Source organism: Heterodontus francisci, chromosome 40, assembly GCF_036365525.1.
Source record: "Heterodontus francisci isolate sHetFra1 chromosome 40, sHetFra1.hap1, whole genome shotgun sequence".
Taxonomy (NCBI): Eukaryota; Metazoa; Chordata; class Chondrichthyes; order Heterodontiformes; family Heterodontidae; genus Heterodontus; species Heterodontus francisci.
The window spans coordinates 9,989,210-10,016,005 of record NC_090410.1 but is presented as its reverse complement, the minus strand read 5'-3'; the positions used below and the strand labels follow the sequence as shown (position 1 = coordinate 10,016,005).

The 26,796-nt window shown below is 46.5% G+C and overlaps 1 protein-coding gene across 3 annotated transcripts in view; it reads right to left on the bottom strand.

Moving 5' to 3' along the window:
• LOC137353065 (neuronal PAS domain-containing protein 3-like) overlaps positions 1–24,904 on the bottom strand; it is a 368,847-nt gene extending 343,943 nt beyond the window's left edge. For 2 of the 3 annotated variants that reach the window (XM_068019023.1, XM_068019025.1), the window contains exon 1: positions 24,676–24,750. Coding sequence is in view for 1 of the 3 variants with exons in the window: in XM_068019024.1 (XP_067875125.1) it covers positions 24,676–24,740 (65 nt within the window). In the remaining 2 variants the exon portion in view is untranslated. Of the gene's footprint in view, positions 1–24,675 lie in introns of all 3 variants that reach the window. The other variant, XM_068019024.1, reaches the window with a different exon arrangement.
• Positions 24,905–26,796: the final 1,892 nt, after the last annotated feature.

Genomic DNA, 26,796 nt, shown 5'->3' with positions numbered 1-26,796 from the left:
AGATCCTGTAGACAGCAATACAATAATGAACATTTTTTTGGGGAAAAAAAAGTGATGCTGGTCGAGGGATAAATATGAGCCAAGTCACCCCTGATTGGGTGATTCAAAAACATCAGGGGGTGGGGGGGTAGGATTTTATGTAGGCAACGGGCTTCTTGGCCACTGGCTGAAGTGCCGGTGAGAGCCCCGCGTCGCCTCTTCTGGGGCAGGCCCGGCACATTTCTTGCCAATTAGGCACATAGGTGGACAACTGCGGGCCGCCCCCCGCATTAAGGACCCTGGCAACAGAAGTACCACCTGCTGAGAGCAGCTGGCCAATCAGAGGCCAGCAGCTCTTTTACAGCGCCACCACTGGGGAGGCGAGAGAGCCAGGCCACAGATGAGTCATTGCAGGAGGGGTGGGGGGGGGGGTGTTCGCAGGGGAGGGGTGTAGGGGCGCGGCAGCAAGTGCGGGAGCTGGCTCTTGGCGGGCACCCCCCCCCTTCCCGATACAGAGTCCCTCGATCAGGCACTAAGTGCCTTTAAACGAGGGATCCACCAGAGCCGGCAAATGAGTCCCATGGGTTTGCTTGGCATGCTCCCCGTGTGGTGACAGGCCCGCCCGTCACTGGGCTAATAGTAGCGACAGCGGGATGAGGCCCTTAATTGAGCATTAGTTGCCCACTTATGGGCCTCAAACGGTGGAGGGGCAGGAAGGCTCTCCACGGGCATTCTGTGATCCTGTCCGAGTAAATAATCTCCACGCCCCCAAACCCGAGCAGGGGAGAGCAAAAGATCCTCCTCGTTCAGTGCCAAAATGTCTTTTTTTTTAAAATTTGTTTCATGGGATGTGGATGTCACTGGCCAGGCCAGCATCTCTTGCCCATCCCTAATTACCCTCGAGAAGGTGGTGGTGAGCTGCCTTCTTGAACCACTGCAGTTCATTTGATGTAGGTACACCCACAGTGCTGTTAGGAAGGGAGTTCCAGGATTTTGACCCAGTGACAGTGAAGGAACGGCGATATAGTTCCAAGACAGGATGCTGGTGTGTGAACTTGCAGGTGGTGGTATTCCCGAGTCTGCTGCCCTTGTCCTTCGAGGTGGTAGAGGTCGCGGGTTTGGAAGGTGCTGTCGAAAGAACCTTGGTGCGTTGCTGTAGTGCATCTTGTAGATGGTACACGCTGCTGCCACTGTGCATCAGTGCTGAAAGGAGTGAATGTTGAAGATGGAGAATGGGGTGCCAATCAAGCGGATGGCTTTGTCCTGGATGATGTCAAGCTTCCTGAGAGTTGCTGGAGTTGCACTCATCCAGGCAAGTGGAGAGTATTCTATCACACTCCTAACTTGTGCCATCTAGATGGTGGACAGGCTTTGGGGAGTCAGGAGGCGAGTTACTCACTGCCGAATTCCCAGCCTCTGACCTGCTGTTGTAGCTACAGTATTGATGTGGCTGGTCCACTTCGGTTTCTGGTCAATGGTAACCTACAGGATGTTGATAGTGGGGGATTCAGCGATGGTAATGCCGTTGAATGTCAATGGGAGATGATTAGATTCTCTTTTGTTGGAGATCATTGCCTGGCACTTGTGTGGCACGAATGTTACTTTCCACTTATCAGCCCAAGCCTGAATGTTGTCCAGGTCTTGCTATATGGACAGGACTGCTTCAGTATCTGAGGAGTCATAAATGGTACTGAAAATAATACAATCAGCGAACATCCCCACTTCAGACCTCATGATTGAAGGAAGGTCATTGATGAAGCAGCTGAAGATGGTTGAGTTAGGACATTACCCTGAGAAACTCCTGCAGTGATGTCCGGGGGACTGAGATGATTGACCTCCAACAACCGCAACCATTTTCTGTTTTGCTAGGTATGATTCCAACCAGTGGAGATTTTTCCCCTGGATTCCCATTGACTTCAGTTTTGCTCGGGCTCCTTGTTGCCATACTCGGTTAAAAGCTGCCTTGATATCAAGGGCAGTCACTTTCACCTCACCTCTCGAGTTCAGCTCTTTTGTCCATGTTTGGACAAAGGCTGTAATGAGGTCAGGAGCCGAGTGGCCCTGGCGGAACCCAAACTGAGCGCCACTAAGGAGGTTTTTGCAGTTTAAGTGGCGCTTGACAGCACTGTCGATGACACCTTCTGTCACTTTACTGATGATCGAGATAGGCTGATGTGGCGGTAATTGACCGGATTGGATTTGTCCTGCTTTTTGTGAATAGCACATACTTGAGCAATTTTCCACATTGTTGGGTAGGTGCCAGTGTTGTAGCTGTACTGGAACAGCTTGGCTTAGGGCGCTGCTAATTCTGGAGCACAAGACTTCTGTACTACAGCCGGAGTGTTGTCAGGACCCATTGCCTTTGCTGTATCCGGTGCCTTCAGCCAATTCTTGATATCACGTGGAGCCAATCGAATTGAGTCAAGACCGGCGTACGTGATGCTGGGGACCTCAGGAGGAGGCCGAGATGGATCATCCACTCGGCACGTCCGGCTGAAGACGGTCGGAATCGTTTCAGCCTGGTCTTTTGCACTGATGTGCTGGGCTCCTCCATTATCGAGGATGGGGATGTTTCTGGAGCCACCTCCTCCTGTCAGTTGTTTAATTGTCCACCACCATTCACGACTGGCTGTGGCAGGAATGCAGAGTTTTGATCTGATCTGTTGGTTTTGGGATCGCTTAGCCCTGTCTATTGCATGCTTCTTTCGCTCTTTGGCGTTCAAGCAGTCCTGTGTTGTAGCTTCACCAGGCTGATGCCTCATTTTTAGGTAAGCCAGGTGCTGCTCTTGGCATTCCCTCCTGCACTCTTCATTGAACCAGTGTTGATCCCTTGGTTTGATGGTAGAGTGAGGGATATGCTGGGTCATTCCTCTGCAATTAGCAGTTCTTTCAATTCAGTGGAACAAACCTTCCCTTTAAGGGCACTTGGTGGAGTGGGGGTCAGGAGGGGGAAGAAAAGCACAGGAAAAGAAAATTGTGACAAAACACTTACGCTCGGCTGCAAAAGGGGAAAAGCACCTGATCTGATGCACATGCAGTAAGTGCAATGTTTGCCTTTCACACGTATTAACTGTAAATCTCCAAGGAATCAGGAACATTAAAACTGTACTCTGCTCGTTTTCACAGTGTAAACACTGCGCTAAACTGACACTGTTCTGTAATATGCAAACTGAAGGAACATCATGTCACTGCACAGAATAAATGAAAGATTCTAAGGTGGGTGGGGGGGGGGGGGGTGGAGGGGAAGGAGTATCCAGTGCGAGCTCCGTTCTGTTGACAATGGCTAGCGTGTGCATAGGAAGAGGAGGCCATTCAGCCCCGCGAGCCTGTTCCACCATTCATTTAAATCGTGGCTGCTCTGTATCTCAACTCCATCCACCTGCTTTGGTTCCGCAACCCTGAATCCTGCTCGACAAAAACCCATCAATCCCAGTTTTGAAGTTTTCAGTCGACTTCCCCAAGCTCTGGAGCTTTCACTACCCTTCGTGTGAAGAAGTGCTTCCCGACACACCCCCTGAACAGCCGGGCGCTAATTTTAAGGCTAAGCCTCCCTCGCTCTGAATTCCCCCACCAGCGGAAATCATTTCTCTCTAGCTAACCTACCAAATCCTTCAATCATCTTCAACATTTCAATTAAATCCACCCCTTAACCTTCTATATTCAAGGGAACACCAGCCCACGTGTGTCAGCTGGTGGAGGCACTGTACCATACAAAGCGGCAAAATCCCATCTGGAAATCCTACTCCACATTGATTTGGTTCATCCCAGCCAGGGCAATGGTGGAAGGGATTGCTCCCAACGTCCCTCAGTTAGGAGTCCTGGATTAGGCTCAAGGAGCTGAATGGCCTCCCCCTGTTTCTATTAGGAATATAAAAGGGACTGTGAGACAGAAAAAGACCACACTGCAAATATTTCACCTCTACCATTTTGGTCATCGCACGATACAATGATAATGGAGATGCTGATCAACCACAGCAATCAATCTCCGTCAGTTAGTCTACAACTGACCCAAACACAAGGTGAGGAAAACCCCCAAGGTTGGAAAGCTTTTGCAAGCATCGATCCAAAGTTACCAGTTCCTCTCAAGCGTGCTGCATTTACCACTCCCAATGCTGCCCCTGTGCCCCATCCAGCGATGCGTGGACATCGGATGTGGGCAGGATCGGACTCGGCTATATATCTCGGCCAGCATTCACTGACTAGCCTCAGACATGAAGAATGGCAATCAAACCTTCACTAGACCACATTTGGAGCAATGTGAATAGTTCTGGTCTCCATATTATAAACGAATATACAGCCACTGGAAAAAATGCAAAAAAAAAAACATTTACTCGACTGATACCAGAACTGAGAGATTATAACTTTTTTTAGTTTTAGAGATACAGCACTGAAACAGGCCCTTCGGCCCACCGAATCTGTGTCGACCATCAACCACCCATTTATACTAATCCTATATTCCTACTACATCCCGAACTGTCCCTATATTTCCCTACCACCTACTAGGGGCAATTTATAATGGCCAATTTACCTATCAACCTGCAAGTCTTTTGGCTTGTGGGAGGAAACCGGAGCACCCGGAGGAAACCCAGGTAATTGTCAGGAAAGATTGAACAAGCTGGGGCTCTGTTCCTGTAGAAAAAAGACTGAAGGGTGACCTGGTAGAGGTCTTCAAGATTATGAAGTGGGTCTGATAGAGTAGACGTAGAGATGCTTTCATTTGTGAGGTAGACCAGAACTAAGGGTCAAAAATATAAAAGATAGTCACTAATAAATTGTATTTATACAGTACCTTTCACAACCTCATGATGCCCCAAAGCACACGAGAGCCAATGAAGTACCTCTGAAGTGTAGTCACTGTTACAATATCAGAAATGTAGCAGCCAATTTACACACAGCAAGTCTTCCACAAACAGCAAAGTGATAATGACCAAATAATCTGTTTTAATTGATTGAAGGATAAATATTGGCCAGGACACTGTGGAGAACTGCCCCTGCTCTTCTTCAAAACAGCGTCATGCGATCTTTTATGTCCACCTGAGGGGGCAGATGGGGCCTTGGTTTTAATGCCTCATCTGAAAGACAGCAACCTCCGACAATGCAGCACACCCTCGGAGCGTCAGCCTGGATTATGTGCTCAAGCCTCTGGAGTCGAACTGGGACCCACAACCTCCTGGCTCAGAGGCAAGAGTGCTACACAAGGTTGCTTTGTGGAATAGGGGGAACGGGCCCTGGTGATTGGGGTGGGTGACAAGGTGGCGGGCACTTGACAGTCTTCACCCACTCTGTATTTTTGCCTGTTTTCAACTGCAGATCAATGAAGCAGGTGTAAATGGCGCAGGACAACTTGCTGTGTGTTCATGCTTCTATATCTGATTATTCAATGGTGAATTCCATCAACTTCTCCGTCACCAGTTTTGGCGGGGTCACAATAGGTTTCAGCAGTGGGGCAGGAGGGGTTCTCCCGTGGAGAACCTGCAGAGAACCCCAGCTCCAACCCAGTATTTACGTGGCTTCTCTGGGATTATAGTGGAAGATCAGAAAAATTCCCCATGGAAATTAATACCAAATGATGAATTAAACAAAAGCATGGGGGACAATAGCTCCCTGCGCATTCTCCATGGCAATACCTCGACCAGAGTCAACTTGACAACCAATCAGCACCCTTTTTCTCACGCAGTAAAAACTGCTGCTCCCTTTGAAATTTGGCATTCTTGCATCTGTCCTGATGAGTGCAAGACGAAAAGGTTCGACAGCATGTCTCTTTTTTTTTTCAGTAATACCAAATTCTTCACTGAGTTACCAAATAGAAGTGATATAAGTAATAACATTTGAAAGATAGGGTTAGGGGATAATCACCGAGTTTTCATATCAATCCCGTTAACTTAAACCCCTCAATTACAGTCCAGTCAATAACTTGCTCCCGCGTATGCATTATTCTAAATATAAATATTTCAAAGTCTTCAATTAGATTCCTACCTGTAACTCACTCCTGGGGTATCTTTTATTATTCGATATATAAACCATTCAAATCCCTCGATTAGATTGCAGCCTGTAACTCACTGCCAAATATCTGTTATTCTGTATATAAACCACTCTCCCCCGCCCGCCGAACCCCTCACGTAGACTGTAGCCTGTGATATGGTATTCACAATTCAGATATCCATTATATTTGGGCACTGCTAAAGACTTCTGCTAGAAATGCTTTCAGGAAAGGAAATAAGTAGCTTGGGATCAGAAAATAACACAGCAACAATGCAAGATGCCATTAAGATAATAAATAATAAAAAGTAAAAGCAAGAAAGCAGTTTGTTTTGCTGAAAGTTTCAGTCCTCATTGTGCCTGGAACCTTCTTAATACTGGTCCTCAGAGTGGACAAAAAAAAAGACTGTTTGCAAACAGCTGCTGGACAGTTTTGGGCAGGGTGGGGGGGGGGGCATGAAAAAGGAGAGGAGTTGGTTAGTGCTGTATTTCCATGAGAATTGTCAGCACAAGGTCAGTAGGTGTGAGTAAGTGGGGTTACATAGGGTTAGAGATGATTGGCTGGGATCGGGGTCAGCAATGGAGAATTGCAGAATATTGCGAGATTTAAAAAGACAGCCCGAGCACGGCAGGACTGGGAATATGAACAATTAAAAACTTACCTGCTCCCTTCGATCAGATTCTAGTCTGTAACTCACTCCTGGGTATCACTTATTCAATATGTAAGTCACTCAAATCCCTTGATTAAACACCAGTCTGTAATTCACTCCCAGATATGTTATTCTATATATAAATCACCCAAATTCCTCGATTAGATTCCAGCCTGTAACTCTCTCCCGGGTATCTGTTATTCTATATATAAACGCCCCTAACCACTCGATTAGCTTTCAGCTTGTAACTCTCTGTCTCTCGGATATGTGTTATTCCATATATATAAACCATCCAAACTTTGATCAGATTCCAGTCAATACCTTACTCCTGGGTATCTGTTATTCTATATATAAACACCCCGAACCCCTCGATTAGATTCCAGCCTGTAACACACTGTCATTCTATATAACTCTCTACATAGCATTTTCTTTGACAAAGGCCTTCGACTCTGTAGATCATGAGGCACTCTGGAAGTTTCTGTTGAAGTATGAATGCCCTCCAAAATTCGTCACCATCCTTTGCCTGCTTCATGATGATATGTGAGCAGTGATCCTTAGCAACAGATCCATTACAGACCCCTATGAAGTTAAGACAGGAATTAAACAGGCTTGTGAGATCGCCCCAACTCTTTTTTTCAATCTTCCTAGCTGCCATGCTCCATCTGACTAGAGACGAGCTCCCTGCTGGAGTGCAGCTTATTTATCAAATGGACGGTAAACGATTTAATCTCAGGCGACTCCAATCAGAAACTAAGACCACCCCGACTTCAGTCCTTGTGCTCCAATCTGATGATGCTGCAGTAAGTGCTGTGTCGGAAACAGATCTTCAGAGGATCGTGGACATATTTACTGAGGCATATAAGACGGACCTACACTCAGCATTCAAAAGAACGAAGTGCCAAAAGTGCCAAATGCACACGCACCAGCCCCAATTGATTAGGATTCATGAGGAGTGCCTGGAAAATGTGGAACACTTCCAGTATCTCGGAACTCATCTTTCACAGAAGGCGAACATTGATGAGGAATTCCAGCACCACCTGAAATCTTCTGGTGCAGACTTTGGCGACCTGAGGAAGCGAGTGTTTGAAGATCGTGACATCAAAACTGAAACCAGGTCTACCATGCGGTCGTGACCTCTACCTTACAGTACGGGGCTGAAATATGGGCAATATACAGGAGGCATCTCAAAGCACTGGAGTCATTTCATCAATGCTGCCTGAGGAGGATCCTACATATCAAGTAGGAGGACAGGCGCACCAACATCAATGTCCTCTCACAAGCAGGCACCACAAGCATCGAGACCATGATTATCCACCATCAGCTTTGTTGGGTTGGTCATATAGTTCGGATGTCAGATACCAGGCTCCCCAGAACAGCTCGTCTTCTCCCGGCTCAGTCAGGGCAGACGCACCAGAGGAGGACAGAAGAAAAGCTTCAAGGATGTGCTGAAAGCCAACATGAAGAGATGCAACATTGACATCAACTCCTGGGAGACCACCGCCCTGGATCGAACCAAATGGAGGCAGAGTCTGTGGGAAGGATCCCAGCATTTTGAGACCCAATGACGGCAAAACAAAGAGGAAAAGTGAGAGCGGCGGAAAGAACAGGTCATGACCCGACCAGACATCCCACGTGACAACAAATGCCCTTTGTGCCATAAAGTCTGTAGATCCCGAATTAGCCTCATCAGCCCTCTTCGGACTCATAGAAGACAATCATCCTCGCCTGTGAGGGATAGCCAATAAAAAAAAACACCCAAACCCCTCAATTATATTTCAGCCTGTAGCTCACTCCTGGGTATCTGTTATCCCATGAACAAAATGAAATATAACATCTGCACTGAGAGTCCTTGGACTAGACTGCGAGGAGCGCCTGACTAATAAGGGTCTGACAAAACCCTGTGCGGACATCACCGTAGCTTAGTTTGGAGACCGTGGGCTAGGTTTCCAAACATCTAGAAAAAAAAAAGTCTATTCATCAAATTTATTTATTTTCTTAAAAAGTTTGTGACATGGCAGGGTCATCAAGATGAAATAGATAAAAGAAAGACTTGCTGGAAAAAAGAGACACGCTGTCGAAGTTTTTCGTCTTGCACTCATCAGGACAGACACAAGAATGCCAAATTTTAAAGGGAGCAACAATTTATACTGCATGAGAAAAAGGTGCTGACTGGTTGGCAAGTCGACTTTGATTGTTCGAGGTGTTGCCATGGAGACTGCACCAGGGAACTATTGTCCCCCAAGCTTTTGTTTAATTCAAAGAGCCAGCACAGGTACAATGGGCCAAATGGCCTTCTTCCATGCTGTATAATTCTACAGTTCTAACTGAGGTGCTTCAATGATTTATATTGAGATTTATATTGAGAAGGATATCTGGGGCATGCTTCATGCTGGTGTAATCCAGGCATTTGAATGATTTAAACCATCCTCGACCAGATCACTGAATAACTTAAGAAAATTGAGAATCTAGTCTGAGACTTTTCTGGGTCGGCAGAGGTCAGGACAAAGTGGGTTGGGGGCACTTGCTCATTGAGCTAAATGGACCACCTCAGTCACTTGACCTCACTCTTGATAGAGCTCACCTTCATAGTTCAGATTGTACAAAGATTCACCAACTGGCGAAGATCCGAATGCCATCAGTTTCTGAAATGACCTAATTTTAACCTGGTTAAGCAACTATGTGTTCCGTTTTCAATTATGGCACAGAAAATTCTGGAAGTTGTGGGGCTGATCCCATCTGATTTGGAACAGCAGAATTAAATTTTATTGGAAGAACTAGTTACTAGAGGACAGGGCTTCGGGTTGGGCTATATGCACACAAACTTATTGATTTTGAATTTGTAGAACTGACAGAAGCAATAGATCTTTGTGGTTTAAATCAACCCTTTGACTCGTGGAATCGCCTCCCAGCTTTAAGTCATGAAACGCCTACAAGATCCAATGCTAAATCTTTTAAGCCTCTTGGTGTCTCAGCTTGGTTCGGTAATAACACTCTCACTTCTGATCAAGAGGTCTGTGGGTTCAACTCCCACTCCAGGACTCAAGCGTACAACCCAGGGCAGCACTCCCAGTGTAGCACTGAGGGAGTGCTGCAGTGTCGGAGGTGCTGTCTTTCAGATGAGACGTTAAACCAAGGACCAGTCAGTCCTCTCAGCACTCAGCACAGTCCCCATGGCACTACTGGAAGAGGGGAGTCCTCCCAGTGTCCCGGCCAACATTCTTCCCTTGGCCAAAAATTGCCAGAATTCATTTGCGGGATCTTACTGTGCACGGGCTGGCTGGCACCTTGGCCTTCAAAATGCAAGGGATTGCATTTCAGAAAGGGCTGTAAAGCCCTTTGGGACATCCCGAGAATGTAGTAATTTGCTGTTTAAATGTAAATCCTTTCTTTCAGCCACTTGAGCTTTGAGCTCACGGCATCAGGAGTGGCACATACGTCATCTGAAAGAAAGACTTGAAAGAATTTCAGAAAGTCTCTGGAGGCTGTAAGGATTTTTCTTTTACTCACTCCTCAGGCTGTGAGCGTCACTGGCAAGGCCTCAATTTATTGCCCATCCCTTGCCATGCCGTTTGATACAACTGAGTGGATTGCTAGGCGACTTCAGGGGGCGGTTAAGAGTCAACCACATTGGTGTGGAACCGAATCCACATGTAAGCAACCTAACTCCATGTATCCGTCATATCCCTTAATACTTCCGATTAACAAAAATACAACCTCAGTTTTAAAGTTAACAACTGACCCAGCATCAACTCCCATTTGTGGAAGAGAGTTCCAAATTTCTCTCACCCTTTGCATGTTGAAATGTTTCCTAATGGCACTCCTGATAGATCTGGCTCTAAGTTTTAGACTGTTCCCCCTACTCCTAGACTCTCCCCAAACAGCAGAAATAGTCCATTTCTATCCGTTCCCCTTAATATGTTGAAAACTTTGATCAAATCACCCTCTTAACTTTCTAAATTTCAGGGAATACACCCCAAGATTGTATAATCTCTGCTCGTAGCTTAACCTTGGAGCTCAGGTATCATTCTGGGTAATCTACACTGCACTTCCTCCAATGCGTAAAAACCGTAAAGTTCCTTCATTGCGAATTGGTGATAGACAGCCTCACAATAACTGACTGCAAAAAACGACTGTATCTCTGCAGCCAAGTATTGACTCAAGTCAGGAAGAGTCCCAGACTTGTCAAAGATTTACATATAAATAGATTTTCTGTAATTATTCTGTAGTTCTGCTAAAGCGCTTATTGAATTTCATCTGATTCCTTATGCATTTGGCTCAGAAGCTGTCCACCTCTTGCTCGGAACCTGGCTTAAAGGGGAAAGCCGCGCTCCCGCCTTCTGGAATGAGTGAGTTCTGTCCCCTTCCAATTGCGGCAGCAGCCGTGGGTTTTAAACGCCTACAGATTAGTGAGGGAATCAGGAGCAAGCCCATTCAGGCCCTTCAACCATTCCAGCTGGATGAGGAAGGGAAGACTGAGGAAACTGGGAAAGAAAACAGAGCAGGAGGTAGTTCTGTGAGTGTCATCTCCGCACAGTGAGGATGCAGGACAGAAGCATAGGATGTGGAGCGAGGAGGTACAAGAGGGAAACAACGACCGCAGAATTCAAGGGAGGTTCTGATGGAGAAAGGTCGAAGGTTAAAGATGAAAGGATTGCTCATTACATTAGCTTTTACATGAGCTATTCTCCCTTGCACTAACTAAAAGACTTGCATTTATATAGCTCCTTTCACGACCGCAGGACGTCCCAAAGCACTTTACAGCCAAAACAGTACTTTTGAAGGTGTTGGAATGTAGGAATTAATGGTGTAATTGTGGCGAAAATGATCTGTTTGGGGGGGGGGGGTAAGATCAATTTCGAGGCCATAATCCTCAGCTGATCGCTGGGGCTTACCTGAAAGGAAACTGCACAATCTAGTTTCTTTTTCTCCCTCTCACCCACTCTTGCTAGTTGCCAACTGATGCCCGTGGCGGCTAAGATGTTGAACTCAAGCATGGGGGGGAAAAAAGCTTCATCCGACCACCAGATGGTGCTGCCGTTGGTGCTCCAACTATCAAAGCTCCCCAAATGGTTAGGTTGGAAACAGTAACTCCCCCGAACCCACTCCCCCACATGGAAGAGGAAGATCCCAGATATGATCCATGCCCTGTGGAGTTAATGATGGGTGTTACAAATGGTTTCCTTGCGCTGGTAGAGGGGCGGGTGTAAATCATCTAGGATTCCTGCACCTGATGACTATCCAGCAACCCCCCCCTGCATGTCGACATCAGATGGGGGTAGCATCAGGCTTGGCTGCAAAGTGCCACACAGGAAAGCACCCTGCCAACACTCATTGTCCAAGCTGTCTGTCAGCCGTGGCTCAGTGGGTAGCACTTTCACTTCTAAGTCACAAAGTTATGGGTTCAACTCCTACTCTGGAGACTTGAGCTCAAAATCCAGGCGGACACTCCAGCGCAGTCCCGAGGGAGGGCTACGCTGTTGGAGGTGCCGGCTTTCGGATAAACCAAGCTCAACCGAGTCGGACCTTTCAGGTGGATGTAAAAGATCCCATGGCACTATTTTGAAGAAGAGCCGGGGAGTTCTCCCCGGTGTCCTGGACAATATTTAATCACTCAACCAAAATCACTAAAACAGATGGTCTGGTCTTCATCGCGTTGCTGTTTGTGGGAGCTTGCTGTGCGCAGATTGGCTGCTGCGTTCCCCTACATTACGGCACTTCAAAAGTACTGCATTGGCTGCAAAGCGCTTTGGGTTGGCCAAAGGTTGTGAAAGGCGCTATATAAATGCAAGTCTTTCTCTTCTTCCCCCCCACAGATATTGAATGGAAACTTGGCCAAGGTGTCGGGAGACCGCCGTTGCCTGCGGATCCCTCAGCAACGGTCTGCATCTTTGAGGAAGGGAGCAGCCGGATAAACGAGGAAGAAAACAGAGAAAATAAATCAAGCCAACCAGCTGAGAAGAACTGAGACTAATTTTGAATATTCTTTGGCGCGGCCGTGAATTTAACAGTCAGCTTTGTTGACACAACAAACAGGGACGATCGTCAGTGCAGGAACCACAGGGGAACAGCAGCTGCATGTCCAGCAGCAGAGTGGAGCGAGTTAAATTATCACTAGCTGCAACAATCAATTTGGCTGCAATAGTGAGTCTGTCACTACTAACTGTGCATGTGTGTATTAATTCAGCTCCCACACGCTGCGAGATTGAGCGAGTGACTCCTCCAAGCCAATTCCTCTGATGAGTCTATCAGTACTCACTGTCTAAAGTCAAAACAAAACCTAAAAAAAAAATACACACACACACATAGGGTTTCCAACCCTCCAGGAATTAAAGGCTTTTCTCTGGGGCACTGCTGCCGGGGAAAAAAATCCACAGTGCTTTAGAAAAATTGTGGGTATTTGTTTTTAATTTTCTTTCAATACTTCTGTTTCTTAGTTAGAAAAATATTGGAGTGGGAAAAAAGAGGATGCTTGGCTGACACTCAAGAATCATCCAATTGGAAATCAGATAATGAAGAATCTGATAGGACAGTGGAGGTGCTGTGATGATGGACATGTCCGGCCACCAATGGCAGGGGTGCGGGGGCGGGGCATTTGGAGGGCTGAGGTCAGCTGATGACCCCTCCAGGAATAGACCCGGCCAGGGATGGCAACCCCAACACATACAGAAAGAAAAACAGTAATCAAACTGGATTCAACTGTGGCTCAGTGGGTAGCAATCTCACCTCTGTGTTAGAAGGTTGTGGGTTCAAGTCTCACTCTAGAGACTTAAGCACAATACTGAGTGGACACTGCCAGTGCAGTACTGAGGGAGAGCTGCACTGTCGGAGACTCTATCATTCAGATGAAATGATAAACTCACTGGCCTCTCAACAGGATGTGAAAAAAAAAATCCCATCAAAGGGGAGTTCTCCCTGGTGTGCTAGCCCAATAATTATCCCTCAACCAACATCACTAAATGAAACTACCTGATCATTGTCACATTTCTGGGAAACTGACTGCAGTGCTTCTCGCATTACAACACTTCAAAAGTAGCTTCACTGGCTGTAAAGCACTTTGAGATGTCACAGAATCATAGGAGGAAGCCATTTGGCCCATCAGGTCTGTGCTGGCTGAAATAGAGCAATCCAGCCTCATCCCACATAGAATCGTCAAAACACAAAATCACGCACTTGCAAAAGGTGCCATGAAAATGCAAGTTCAGTCTTCTTTTTCTTCATATTTCCTCAGATTTTGTTTTAACTTCAAGTTGATAGGAATGTAAAGGGAAAGGAAGACTCCGGTTTGAAAAGCCCAGCCTGGCTGCAAAACGTATCCCGCAGAAACTGCAGTGAGGCAAGCAAATCAGTTCAACCTTTCGACCCAGTCATGAGAGAGATTGGCGTGGAGGGGGGTGGTGGAAGAGGGAGAGAGAGAGAGAGAGAGAGAGAAAGTAAGAGTGAAACATACATAGAGAGACACCTATCTAAAGACAAAGCACACAAAGATCGAAAGTCGAAAAAAGAAAGAGAGAAAGACAGAAGGGGAGATAGATGCAGAGGAGATGCAGACACACAGACAGAAAGGCGTGTAGTGAAAGAAACAGATACAGAAACAGAGAAAGACACATACACGCAGAGACAGAGAGAGACAGAGAATTAGAGCAACAGTTGCTTCATTCACAAAATAATCTGCCATTTCTAAGTAAAATAAATTACTTAAAAACATTAAAATGTCAGCATTTGATTTCAAAAATTCACATTACAAGTGTATTTAGCTTCAGTGTGACAATCTTACTTTTACAAAGCTAAGACCTTCCCACACTCTGGCAGACTCACAAATGCTGGGAATTCTTTTTGATCCTAATTAGCTTGAAAATCCTGCTTTGTCCAATGCAAGTACAAGTGAGGCAGATTACATCATAGAGACTGGATGTCTCTATATTATTAAATATATTGAGTATGGCACAGAATTGGCCACAAATCCTGCCTCATGCTACTTTTCTTTGTCACATTTTATTTGGTAAACGCTTCCATTTCAGTTTTGCTAAAACAACACATCACGAAAAACAGAGAAGGTTTTCGAATCCTGATCACTGTTCAGTGACCCTTTACAAGGTGAGTGCGTGGGTGAGGACAGGACCGGGTTGGGCTGGAATAAGGGCATCACACGAGAAGCAGGAGTAGGCCATTCGGCCCTTCGAGCCTGCTCCGCCATTCAATACGATCATGGCTGATCTACCTCAACTCCACCTTCCTACACTATCTGCATATCCCTCGATTCCCTTAGTACCCAGAAATTTATCAACTTTTGTCTTGAATATACTTGAAGATGGAGCAGCCACAACTCTCTGGGGTAGAGAATCCCAAAGATTCACAACTCTGAGTGAAGAAAGCCTGACCCCTTATTCTAAGACCCCTCAGTTCTGGACCCCCTTGCTGGTGAAAACAGCCTCTTCACATCTATCCTATCAACTCCAAGAATTTTATATGTTTCAATTAGATTAGCTCTAATTCTTCTAAATTCTAGGAAATATAGGCCTACTCTCTCAACATAGGATTATCCTGTCATTCCAGGAAATCAGTCTAGTGAACCTTTACCGCACTTCCTCTAAGGCAAGTATATCCTGCCTTAGGTAAAGAGACCAAAACTGTACACAGCACTCCAAGTGTAGTCTCACCAAGACTCTATGTAGTTATAGTCAGACTTCTTTACTCTTAATACCCCAATCCCTATGGTCCTCACTCAATGGGGGGACACCATCTAAACCCTTGGGGGGGTAGAGTACCCTACCCCTCCTTCGACAACACCTTCCCAACCCGTGACCTCAACCACCTAGAAAAACAAGGGCAGCATGCACATGAGAACACTGCCACCTCCAAGTCACAAACCATCCCGACTTGGAAATATACTGACCATCGCTCGACCAAAATCTTGACTTAAAAGCACAGTGGGAGCACCTTCACCAGACGGACTGCGGCTGTTCAAGAAGGCGGCTCAGCACTGCCTTCTCAAGAGCAACTAGGGATGGGCGATAGATTCTGGCTTTGCCACACTGCCCACTACATTTTAAAAAATGTGAAAGTTGCTTCACAATAGGCTTGCCAACCTTTCAGGAATTGGGGAATTATCTCCAGGGCATGACTGGAAACAAAACTAAGGGAAAACATCACACAGACAATAAAATAAAATTTGCGTGACTATTTTTCATTTTCTCTGGACACAATTAGTTCTAAGAATATTGGAGACGGGACATAAAAGGCCACTGGACCACTGGTCAAGCATCATCCGATCGAGTAATTAAGAGCCAGTTTGCTGCAGATTTGGCCAAGACAAAGCAGACTACAGCGAGGATAGACGTGGCGGGTAACTAATGGCGGGAACATTGGGATGGGGCGGTTGGTGGCAGGAGGTCACGTGACAAAACCTCCAGGAATGCGCCCAACCCGAGTTCACGCAGAAGAGAAAATTGAAAAGAACAAAAAAAGGATTGTACTTTGCGAAGGATTTTTCCTAGTCCGAGTGAAACAAGAAGCCTAAAGGTGTGACTGATAAACCCCTGGTCGAACAGCTCCCGGAGGTTAAGACCTTTCAGATGCAGTTTAACTGTAAGGGATGTTGGAGCTCTGCAGAATTCAAAGCCGTTTTCATTTTTAAAAAATGCAATACCAAATAATACAAGAATTCAAAGATTGGTTCCCTGTGTGAGTCCAACAGTCTGAATGCAAAATTCAAATCGTATCTTTTGGATTTATATCTCGCAGTAAATCAGTCCAGTATTACCCCTGCAATCAATCGAATTATAGAAATATAGGAATCCATCAGAATTATAGCAAGAGGAATTAGGCCATTCAGCTGCAATCAAATATTATTTTACAATGAAAAAATTATTATAGAAATCATAGAATAGTACAACGCAGAAGGAGGCATGTGTCACCGGTGCGTCAGTGGAAAGTACTCTCGCCTTTGATTCAGAAGGTTGCGAGTTCAAGTCCCACTCCAGGACTCGAGCACAAAAATCAGTTAGTGCAATACTGAGGGAGTGCTGCGCTGTCAAAGGTGCCCTCTTTCAGATAAGACACACCGTCTGCCCTCTCAAATGGACATAAAGATCCTGTAGCATTTTTCGACGAAAAGCGGGGGAGTTCTCCTTAGCGTCCTGGCCAACATTTAATCACTCGATCAACATTCCAAAAACAGATTATCATATTGCTGCGGGAGCTTGCTGTGCGCAAACTGCCTGCTGCATTTCCTACATTACAGCAGTGACTACACTTCAAAAGTACTTCATTGGCAGCAGAGTGCTGTGGTTGTGAAAGGTGCTATACAAATACAAGTCTGTCTTGATTTCTAGTTGGGCCATCAAGCCTGCACCGTCTCTTTTAAAGGGCAATCCAGTTAATTATAATTATAGGAACGGGAGTAGGCCAATCAGGCTCAAGCCTGTCCCATGCAAAGTCAAAACCAGCATCTGAAAATTCAACCCAACAGGTTCCACTTTTTCTTCTCTTCCTTCTAGTTCGTTTCAGAAACCCAAGACCTCTTTCAGTATTGAGGAGAGTTAAACCATTTCATAGACTGATCCCACACTGAAGAAAGCCATTCGGCCCATCTAATTCCTGTGTCCACTCTTTGGTAGAGCTATTCCCATCCACAAACATTCACTCCGTCCACCACCAACACACAGTAGCAGCAGTGTGTACCATCTACAAGATGAACTGCAGCAACTCAGCAAGGCTCCTTCAACAGCACCTTCCAAACCCGCGACCTCTACCACCTGGAAGGACAAGGGCTGCAAATACATGGGAACACCACCGCCTGCAAGTTCCCCTCCAAGTCACACACCATCCTGACTTGGAACTATATCGTCGTTCCTTCACTGTCGCTGGGTCAAAATCCTGGAACTCCCTTCCTAACAGCACTGTGGGTATACCTACCCCAAATGGACTGCAGCGGTTCAAGAAGGGAGCTCACCACCACCACCTTCTCAAGGGCAATTAGGGATGGGCAATAAATGCTGGCCTAGCCAGCGATGCCCACTTCCCATGAATGAATAAAATCTGTCCCATTCTCCTGTCCTTTCCCCATAACCCTGCATATCCTCCCCTTCAAGTATTTAAAAGTTACTATTAAATCTATTTCCGCCACGCTTTCAGGCAGTGCATTCCACATCATAACTCACTGCGCAATAAAAAAAATTCTCCTTATCTCACCTCTGGTTCTTTTGCTAATCATCTTAAATTTGTGCCTTCTGTTACCGACCCTCCTGCCACTGGAAACAGTTTCTCCCTATTTACTCTATCAAAACCCATCATAATTTTGAACACCTCTATTGAATCTCTCCTTAACTTTCCCTGCCCTAAGGAGAACAATCCCAGCTTCTCTAGTCTCTCCACATGGTCACTTATTCCAATGTAGGAAACACGGCAGACAATTTATGCACAGCAAGCTCCCACAAACAGTAATGTGATAAATGAGCAGATCATCTGTTTTGGTGACGTTGGTTGAAAGTTAAATATTGGCAGGGACACTGAGGAAAAACTTCCCTGCTCTTCTTCGAGTCCACGGGCTCTTTTACATCCACCGAAGACAGCAGACAGGGCCGCGACTTAACATCCAATTTGAAAGTCGGCACCTCTGACAATGTGGCATTCTTTCAATATTGTCATGGGGAAAGGAATGTCAGCCTAGATTATGTGCTCAAGTCCTCGAGTGGGGCTTGAACTCACAACCTTCTGATTCAGAGGCGATAGTGCTACCAAGGCTGACATCTAATTGACAAGTAGAGGGCATAGCATGGACCAGCCTGGGGTAGGAGGGCATGAGTCAATCCTGGTGGCCCCTGGGGTCTCCCGACAGCTGGCTACGAAGAGCACAAGCAACATCCTGGAACAAGCCCTTTCCTCTGCCGACATCAGGGTAGATGAGTGCAAAGGGATAAAAAAAATACAACAAATTACAAAGCACAAACCCTGTTATGAAAAGAGAGTTACAAACATGTAAAGAAATGAACGTGTTGGCATGCGTGGTTAATCACAATGCCCTCTAGCCATCTTCCTTTTGTCTGTTACCTTCTTGATTGTCACGATAAATATCATCGTTAGCAGACACGTCTTCTAGCACTGGTGTGCTTTAAGACACAACAAAATTGTACGTTTGTCAGTTTTCATTTCCATCTTCCCTGCAGCCTTTTAAAACCCCAAGCTTGGCATCACCAGGCTATTGGCTTTGGACAAAAGCAATCGCATTTATTTCACAAACTACCGAGAAACATTTTAGAAGACAGAAACAAGATCAACAGCCAACTCAAATAAAGTCACATGCGGTTATAGATATCCAATTAACCCCACACAGACATGGTGAGAGAGGGAATGAAAGGGGTTTCCGAGAACAACACCACTCCTCCACCCCCATCAGAAGCTTCCGAGAGAGAAATGGGTACCTGGACAACTATAAACAAAGATGCCTTCCTCTTACAACCTCACAACGCAACCTCTTAACCTTACGTTCCAAGGGCCATTGTCCCTTCTGCCCAACTCCCCTGGGGAAGTTCTACTTGACCATCATGGCTCAGTGGGTAGCACTCTCTCCTCGAGTTGGAAAGTTCAAGACCCGCTTCAGAGACTTTAGCACAAACGTCAAGACTACGCTAAGGGAGTGCTGTACTCTGTGGAGCTGCCATCTTTCTGGTGAAATGTTCAGCCAAAGCCTCTCCGGTGGGCGTCAAAGATCCCACAGCCACTATTCGAAGAAAAGCAGGGGAGTTCTTCCCAGTGACCTGACCAATATTTATCCCACAAACCAACAGATTATCTGGTTTTCAGCACACGGCTGTTTGTGGGAGCTTGCTGTGCACAAATTGGCCGCCAGATTTCTTACATTACGACAGCGACAACTTTAAAAGCAGTGGCTGCAAAGTGCTTTGAAAAGTTCAATATAAATGCAAATTCTGTCTCTTTACCCCACGTTAAGAAGTTAGTGTCTCCCAAATCATATTCCCAGTCACCCAGCAGGAACACGTCAGCGGCACCTTTCAGTACTCAGCCACATATTCTCATTTTCTCTACAAAGCGGCCCTGAACCATGAGCATTAGTCTCTCTCCAAGGTCGATCAGCACACGAGGGGAAATCTATTCTGGCGTAAGGTTAATTAGCACTTTAACCTGCCATTTCTGTCCCTTGCTTTTCAGAACCTGCAGAAAGCTTGGGAAAACCTGTCCAGTCGTTTCTCAAGAAATCTTCAAAAGCAATCTGGCTTGGGCAGTATCTGAAGGCATTGGCCCAGTCCACCATAGATGAAGGTTCCCGAGTTCAGGCGTGGGGCTCATATATTGTCCAACTGGATAGTTTAACTCCTGCACTCTACCGGAAGAAAATGTGGAGATGCTTCGGAGGGTCCCCCAGCAAAAGACCAATGGTATAGATCAGCTACGATCGAACTGAATGGCAGAACAGGCTCAAGGGGCTGAATGGCCTCCTCCTGTTCCTGCGTCTTTCCCCTTCTCAGGCACAGACAACCTCCTGAAAACTTCCAGAACCTTCTGCTTCTAACACGGTGAAATTTGATCATTTTTGGTCGACACATCACTAGGTTTATGATTCAAACGGGATTATCTAAATGGGATCCTTTCATCATTAAAAAGGCTACACCAGAGTGTCAGCAGTTGCTTGGTTGAATAGTCCTCCTTCTAAACTTACGGACGCAAAAAATAATCTTGAGTTGTTGTGACCTGGAACGCGCTGCCTGAAAGGGCGGTGGAAGCAGATTCAATAGTAACTTTCAAAAGGGAATGGGATAAATACTTGAAAAGGAAAGATTGGCAGAGCTACGGGGAAGGGGTAGAGGAGCAGCACCTGTAGAACAGTTCTATCAAACAACTTGCATTTATATAGCACCTTTAACATAGTAGAACAGGAGCATTATCAGACAAAATTAGAAACCGAGCCAAATGAGATATCAGGACAGGTGACGAAAAGCTTGGTCAAAGAGGCAGGTTTTTAAGGAGCGTCTTAAAGAAGAAGGAGAGGGAGGTGGAGAGGCTTAGGGAGGGAATTCCAGGGTTTGGGGCCCAGACAGTTGTAGTTAGGGTCACCAATGGTAGCGGTATGAAAATCGGGCGCACAAAGGGCCAGCACAGGCGGGATGGGCTAAATGGCCTCCTTCTGTGCTCCAACAGTCTAAGGTTGGAAATCCAAAGCAAAAGCTGAAGAGGGGGATTAATCTTGTTTTTCCCACTTTCAGACACTAATCCAATCGCTCCATGCATTTTCCACTATAATTCCTTCTAACTTCACACCGCCAGCCCCCCCCCCCACCCAACAGCACCCCACAGAAACGCAAATCACGTAAAAAAAGAATCTTAATCAGAACAGAAATGCAGAAAGCCTTGGAATACTCTCAGCTTTGGGAAAGGGAGAGAGAGAGAAAGAGAGACAGGGTTTAATACCTTGTCTGATAGAGGAGACTCACACCCTCGGACATGAATGTGGATCTTCACCCTTTCCCATGGCCAAAGCCCTGCTTGTTCCTTTCCAGCAGTTTTAGCATTCAATTCTGCATTTCTCCCATTTACAGGTCCACAACCTCCATCACTTAACACAACTTAAAGAGAGCTACATAACACACATTCAACAGCAGACAGCTTAGTCGTATCAACATGCAAATGCTTTAAATGAGAAAGTTGATCAAGGAAAGCAAAAATCACAAAAACAAGTACCTGACTATAGGCAGCAGAGGTTCTCTAGACCTGAAATAAACACTCCCACACACAGCTTTAAACAAGGAACAGCCACGCATGCAGGTTGAAGAAGAAAATGACCATTAACTCAATCTCTTACAGCTCCTGTTTGTCAGTTCCTGCGTGTGTAAAAAGGACCAGGTAAAAATGGAACGATTCACTCCCTCCTGGCAACTGTCCGGATCATGTGTGTGTGTGTGTGTGTGTGTGTGTGTGTATGTGTCTGTCTCTCTCTCTCCAGGTGTCAGCTCCTGTACACGTACAGTGCACACTGCGGTCTCTCTCTAACTGCAGCCGGTTTACAGGCTGCAAAGTCAGCCAAGCTGCAAAGCTACAAGGGCTGTGATACTGGGGAGCACCAGGGGTGCACGTCAGGTTGGTAGAACAAGGCAGAATCTCCCGAATGCTACAAGGTTCCAGTATGAATAAACCACCTGGTTATCTCAGCTGCAGAACTATTCACGTTGCTTTATCCTCCCTGATCCAGTACTTTCCTGAACCCCCCTCCTCATTATCCCCATTACTTTTCACACTCCCTTACACAGCAGCTACAGCTCCCCGATCATAAGCAGACTGCAGACCTTGGAAATTAACCCCTCAAACAATTTCATAAAAAGAAAAATCTTGTTTTAAAGAATGAATGATTCCACAGCAGTTTTCAAGGCAGTGAAAACTCCCTTTATCTCGTCCATGCATTAATACATATAATTCACTTAATTCACACCAACCAAACATAACCTTTCATATTTGTCTGTAGATCAGATACATTTTTTTTTAAAAACCCGCTTTGTCAAACATTTTGCATTTTTCAAAACATGCAATGAAAAACTATGAAAATATTATGTTATAAAGGAACTCTGCTGATGATATTACTAACAAGCACCTATTTCAAATACACAACTGAGCTAACTTCTCAGTTTTGATTTGGTACTTTTTTTTAAAATGAAATACCCCATCGTGAAACAGTGCTTACAGAATCAAAACTGGAAATAGTTTGGGAGCTAATAACTCCAGGCCAAAACATCACACTTTTACCTGTAACCCTTATGTACTCAAATATTCAATCATGTACCCACTATTCAAATTAAGATACTAATTCTCTTTTTACTCCTTTTATCCTTTATGACATTCACTTTTTTTCTCCATACCTTTTCTCCTTCCTCCCCTCCGCCCCTCTCCTTTCTACACGCCTCTCATCCCTTCCCTATTCCTTTCCATTTCTTGCTCCTTCCCCTAATCTTTCACCCATCTCTTTTCCACTCGCTGGTCCCCATTTTCCTCCCTCTCTCCCCATCTCCTTCCACCAGCTGCTATTTTCAGTCACACATTCCTTCATTTGGAAGGCATCTGCTCTCATCTTTTGCTTACCGCCTCTTTAAGTCTCCATTCCTTATCATTTAATCCTTGTTAATTCCCCCTTTGATTCACAATCTTTTCCATCCTTCACTTTGCACTTCCACCACTCTGCTTTCCTCCTACTTAATCTTCCGTCTCTCATTGTACATCAATTTCCCTTTTTGGAACAGATTTAATTTCACTGCATCTATTTTTTACATTCCTATATAACTCTTAAATGCCTTCAGCCCAACTGTTTTACACACCATTATTTTCCAATCTTCTAGTCTCTCTTTACCTGGTTTCTCCCCGTCTCATCTCCCTTTTCCCCTCAATCCCATTAGTTTCTCCTTGCTGCCTTCACCCGCTTTCACCCCCAGTTTCCTTTTCCCAACTTTCTGTAGTCTCCTTATCTGCCACTTTTTCCTTTTCAGTCCCTTCCCTCCCCCCCCCCGCCCCCATTTCACTCCCTAATTCTGCTTTTCCCAGCTTTTCTAACATTCCCTCATTTTTTCTCCTTCCCTTTTCCTCTCTCAATCAGCCTTTCAAAAATTCACTTTATTTTTCCAGTTTTTCAATCTTCTCTCTTTCCCCATTCCCCTCATTCCTACTCTTCCCCATTTTCTCATTCTCTCTTTTCCCCAGTTCAGCATTCCCTCTTCCCTCTAATTTCTCTCTTTTCCCTAGTTTCTCATGCATTCTTTTCCCATTTTCTCACTCCCTCTCGGTTTCTCATTCCCTCTTTCCCCCACTTTTTCATTGTCATTTCCCCAGTTTTCCCATTTCTCATTGTCTTTTCCTGTTTCTCATACCATCTTGTCCCCAGTTTCTTTCCTCCTTTCCCCAGTTTCTCATCCCCTCCTTTCCCCAGTTTTGCCCGATTCCCGTTTCTCATTCCCTCCTATCCTCAGTTTCTCCCTCTTTTGCCCACTTTCTCCCTCCTTTCCCCCAGTTTCTCATCCCCTTTTGCCCAGCTTCTCATTCCCTCCTTCCCCCCAGTTTCTCATCCCCTCCTTTCCCAGTTTTGCCCTATTCCCCAGTTTCTCATTCCCTCCTATCCTCAGTTTCTCCCTCTTTTGCCCACTTTCTCCCTCCTTTCCCCCAGTTTCTCATCCCCTTTTGCCCAGTTTCTCATTCCCTCCTTTCCCCCAGTTTCTCTTTCCCTTTCGTCCAGTTTCTCATTCCCTCCTTTCCCCCAGTTTCTCCCTCCTTTCCCCCAGTTTCTCATCTTTCCCTTTCCCCCAGTTTCTCATCTTTCCCTTTCCCCCAGTTTCTCATCTTTCCCTTTCCCCCAGTTTCTCATCTTTCCCCCAGTTTCTCATCTTTCCCTTTCCCCCAGTTTCTCATCTTTCCCCCAGTTTCTCATTCCCTCCTTTCCCCCAGATTCTCTCTCCCTTTCCCCCAGATTCTCTCTCCCTTTCCCCCGGTTTCTCATCTTTCCCCTTCGCCCAGTTTCTCATTCCCTCCTTTCCCCCAGTTTCTCATCTTTCCCTTTCCCCCAGTTTCTCATCTTTCCCTTTCCCCCAGTTTCTCATCTTTCCCTTTCCCCCAGTTTCTCATCTTTCCCTTTCCCCCAGTTTCTCATCTTTCCCCCAGTTTCTCATCCCCTTTCCCCCAGTTTCTCATTCCCTCCTTTCCCCCAGTTTCTCATTCCCTCCTTTCCCCCAGTTTCTCATTCCCTCCTTTCCCCCAGTTTCTCATTCCCTCCTTTCCCCCAGTTTCTCTCTCCCTTTCCCCCAGTTTCTCTCTCCCTTTCCCCCAGTTTCTCTTTCCCCTTTCCCCCAGTTTCTCTTTCCCCTTTCCCCCAGTTTCTCTTTCCCTTTCCCCCAGTTTCTCTTTCCCTCCTTTCCCCAGTTTCTCATCTTTCCCTTTCCCCCAGTTTCTCTTTCCCTCCTTTCCCCAGTTTCTCATCTTTCCCTTTCGCCCAGTTTCTCATTCCCTCCTTTCCCCCAGTTTCTCTTTCCCTTTCCCCCAGTTTCTCTCCCCCACCCCGGGCCACCAGTTGCCCCTCACTCACCCTTGCTGCCCCGTCCTCCAGCTCTGATTCCCGGCGCCGGCAGCCCCGCTGGCCGCTCTCTCCATTCCCCCCCGCTGCGCTCCCGCTGCTCTGGCCGGCTCCGCAGCCCCGGGGGGCGGGGGAGACTCTCCAGCATCACCGGCTCCACCGGGCGGTGTCCGGGGCCGCTGCAAACTCCCCTCTCACTCCGGGAGTTTGCTGCACTGCACTCACTCAGTCACTCACTCCCCTCCGCCGCCGCCGCCCAAATCCTCTCGGTGCAAAAAAAAAAGAAAACCCTCCTCCTCACTAGACAGTGACAGGCTGGCTCGGGCACGCGCACCCCGCGCTCGCCCCCGACACGGCGCGCTCCCAACCGCGCGCGCCCGCGCCCAACCACAAATCCGAAATGCACCCTTTCGTTGCTCGGGATTCCCATTGATTTCGGGGTCCATCAACTCATGCGCGCTCCAGATATTGCATCGGGGACGCGCGCGCGCTCCCCTTGTGCCAAGGCGCGCCCCCGCCCCACCCCTCACCCACTCACTCACTCACCCACCCACTCAGAGTCCTGGGTGCGTGGATTAAGGAACAAGACAACCGCCTCCAGAACGGGCATCGGTTCAGTCCATTCCTAAACTTGCCACTCCTGCCCACCCCCCCCCCCTCGCCCGCTTTACCTTGCCCTTCTTTCACGCCAATGCCACCACCACCGAGTCCCGTTCACCCGTCGCCCCCCCTCCCCCACTCTGCGCACCGGCTCCCGGTTTCACCAATGTCATAGTCATAGAGAGATACAGCACCGAAACAGGCCCTTCGGCCCAACGAGTCCGCACCGACCATCAACCACCCATTTATACTAATCCTACATTAATACCATTTTTTTCCCTCTCACATCCCCACCTTCCCTCAATTCTCCTACCACCTACCTACACTAGGGACATTTTTTTTTTACAATGGTCAATTTACCCATCAACCCGCAAGTCTTTGGCATGCGGGAGGAAACCGGAGCACCCAGAGGAAACCCATGCAGTCACGGGGAGAACTTGCAAACTCCGCACAGGCAGTACCCAGAACCGAGCTTGAGTCGCTGGAGCTGGGAGGCTGCGGTCCTCATGTTCAAATCCCTCCTTGGCCTCTCCCCATCCCTGTAACTTCTTCCAATTCCTACAGCCATCCAGAAACCCAAGAACTTAAGAAATAGGGGCAGGAGTAGGCCATTGGGCCCTTCAGGTCTGCTCCACCATTCAATATCACCATGGCTGATCTCCCGCCTCAATTCCACTTACTCCCACTATCCCCGACTCCTTTAGCACCCGTGTCGATTTCGGTCTTGAACACAAGGGATGAGCATCCACGGCTCTCTGGGGTAAAGGTTTCCAAAGATTCCCAACCCTTTGAGCGAAGAAGTTTCTCCGCATCTCAGTCCGAAATGGCCAACCTCTTATTCTGAGAGTGTGACCCTCAGAGAATACTGCATTCCTCCAACTCTGACTTTGAATGAATTTCCCACTCCCTTCATCCCATCATTGGACCATGCCTTCAGCTGTCTAGACACTAAGTCTAGAAGTCCTTCTATAAATGTCCTTCTCTCTCCTCCATACTGAAAACATACCTCTTTGATCAAACATTTAGTCACCTGCACTAATATTTCCATTTTTGGTTCTGTGTCAATTTTTGTCTGATTACAACAACAACCATTTGTATTTATACAGCACCTTTAACAAAGCAAAGCATCCCAAGACACTTCACAGGAGCATCATTGTTCCATTCTCAAAAGTCAAATGGTGAAGGATAGAGCTGGAGCCAAATCTTTACACACTTTTATATTTATTTGCAGAGTAACACATTAGAAGGAGGAATTTTCCTCCACACAAGATCAGATGGCAGGTTGTTCAACCTTGCCCATCTTAGAGCGAAGACCAAAGTATGGAAAGTCCTCATCAGGGAACTTCCCTTGGCTGACGATGCTGCATTAACATCCCACACAGAAGAGTGTCTGCAGAGACTCATCGACAAGATTGCGGCTGCCTGCAACGAATTTGGCCTCACCATCAGCCTCAAGAAAACGATAATCATGGAACAGGACGTCAGAAATGCTCCATCCATCAATGCTCCCACACTCTGGAAGTGGTTCAAGAG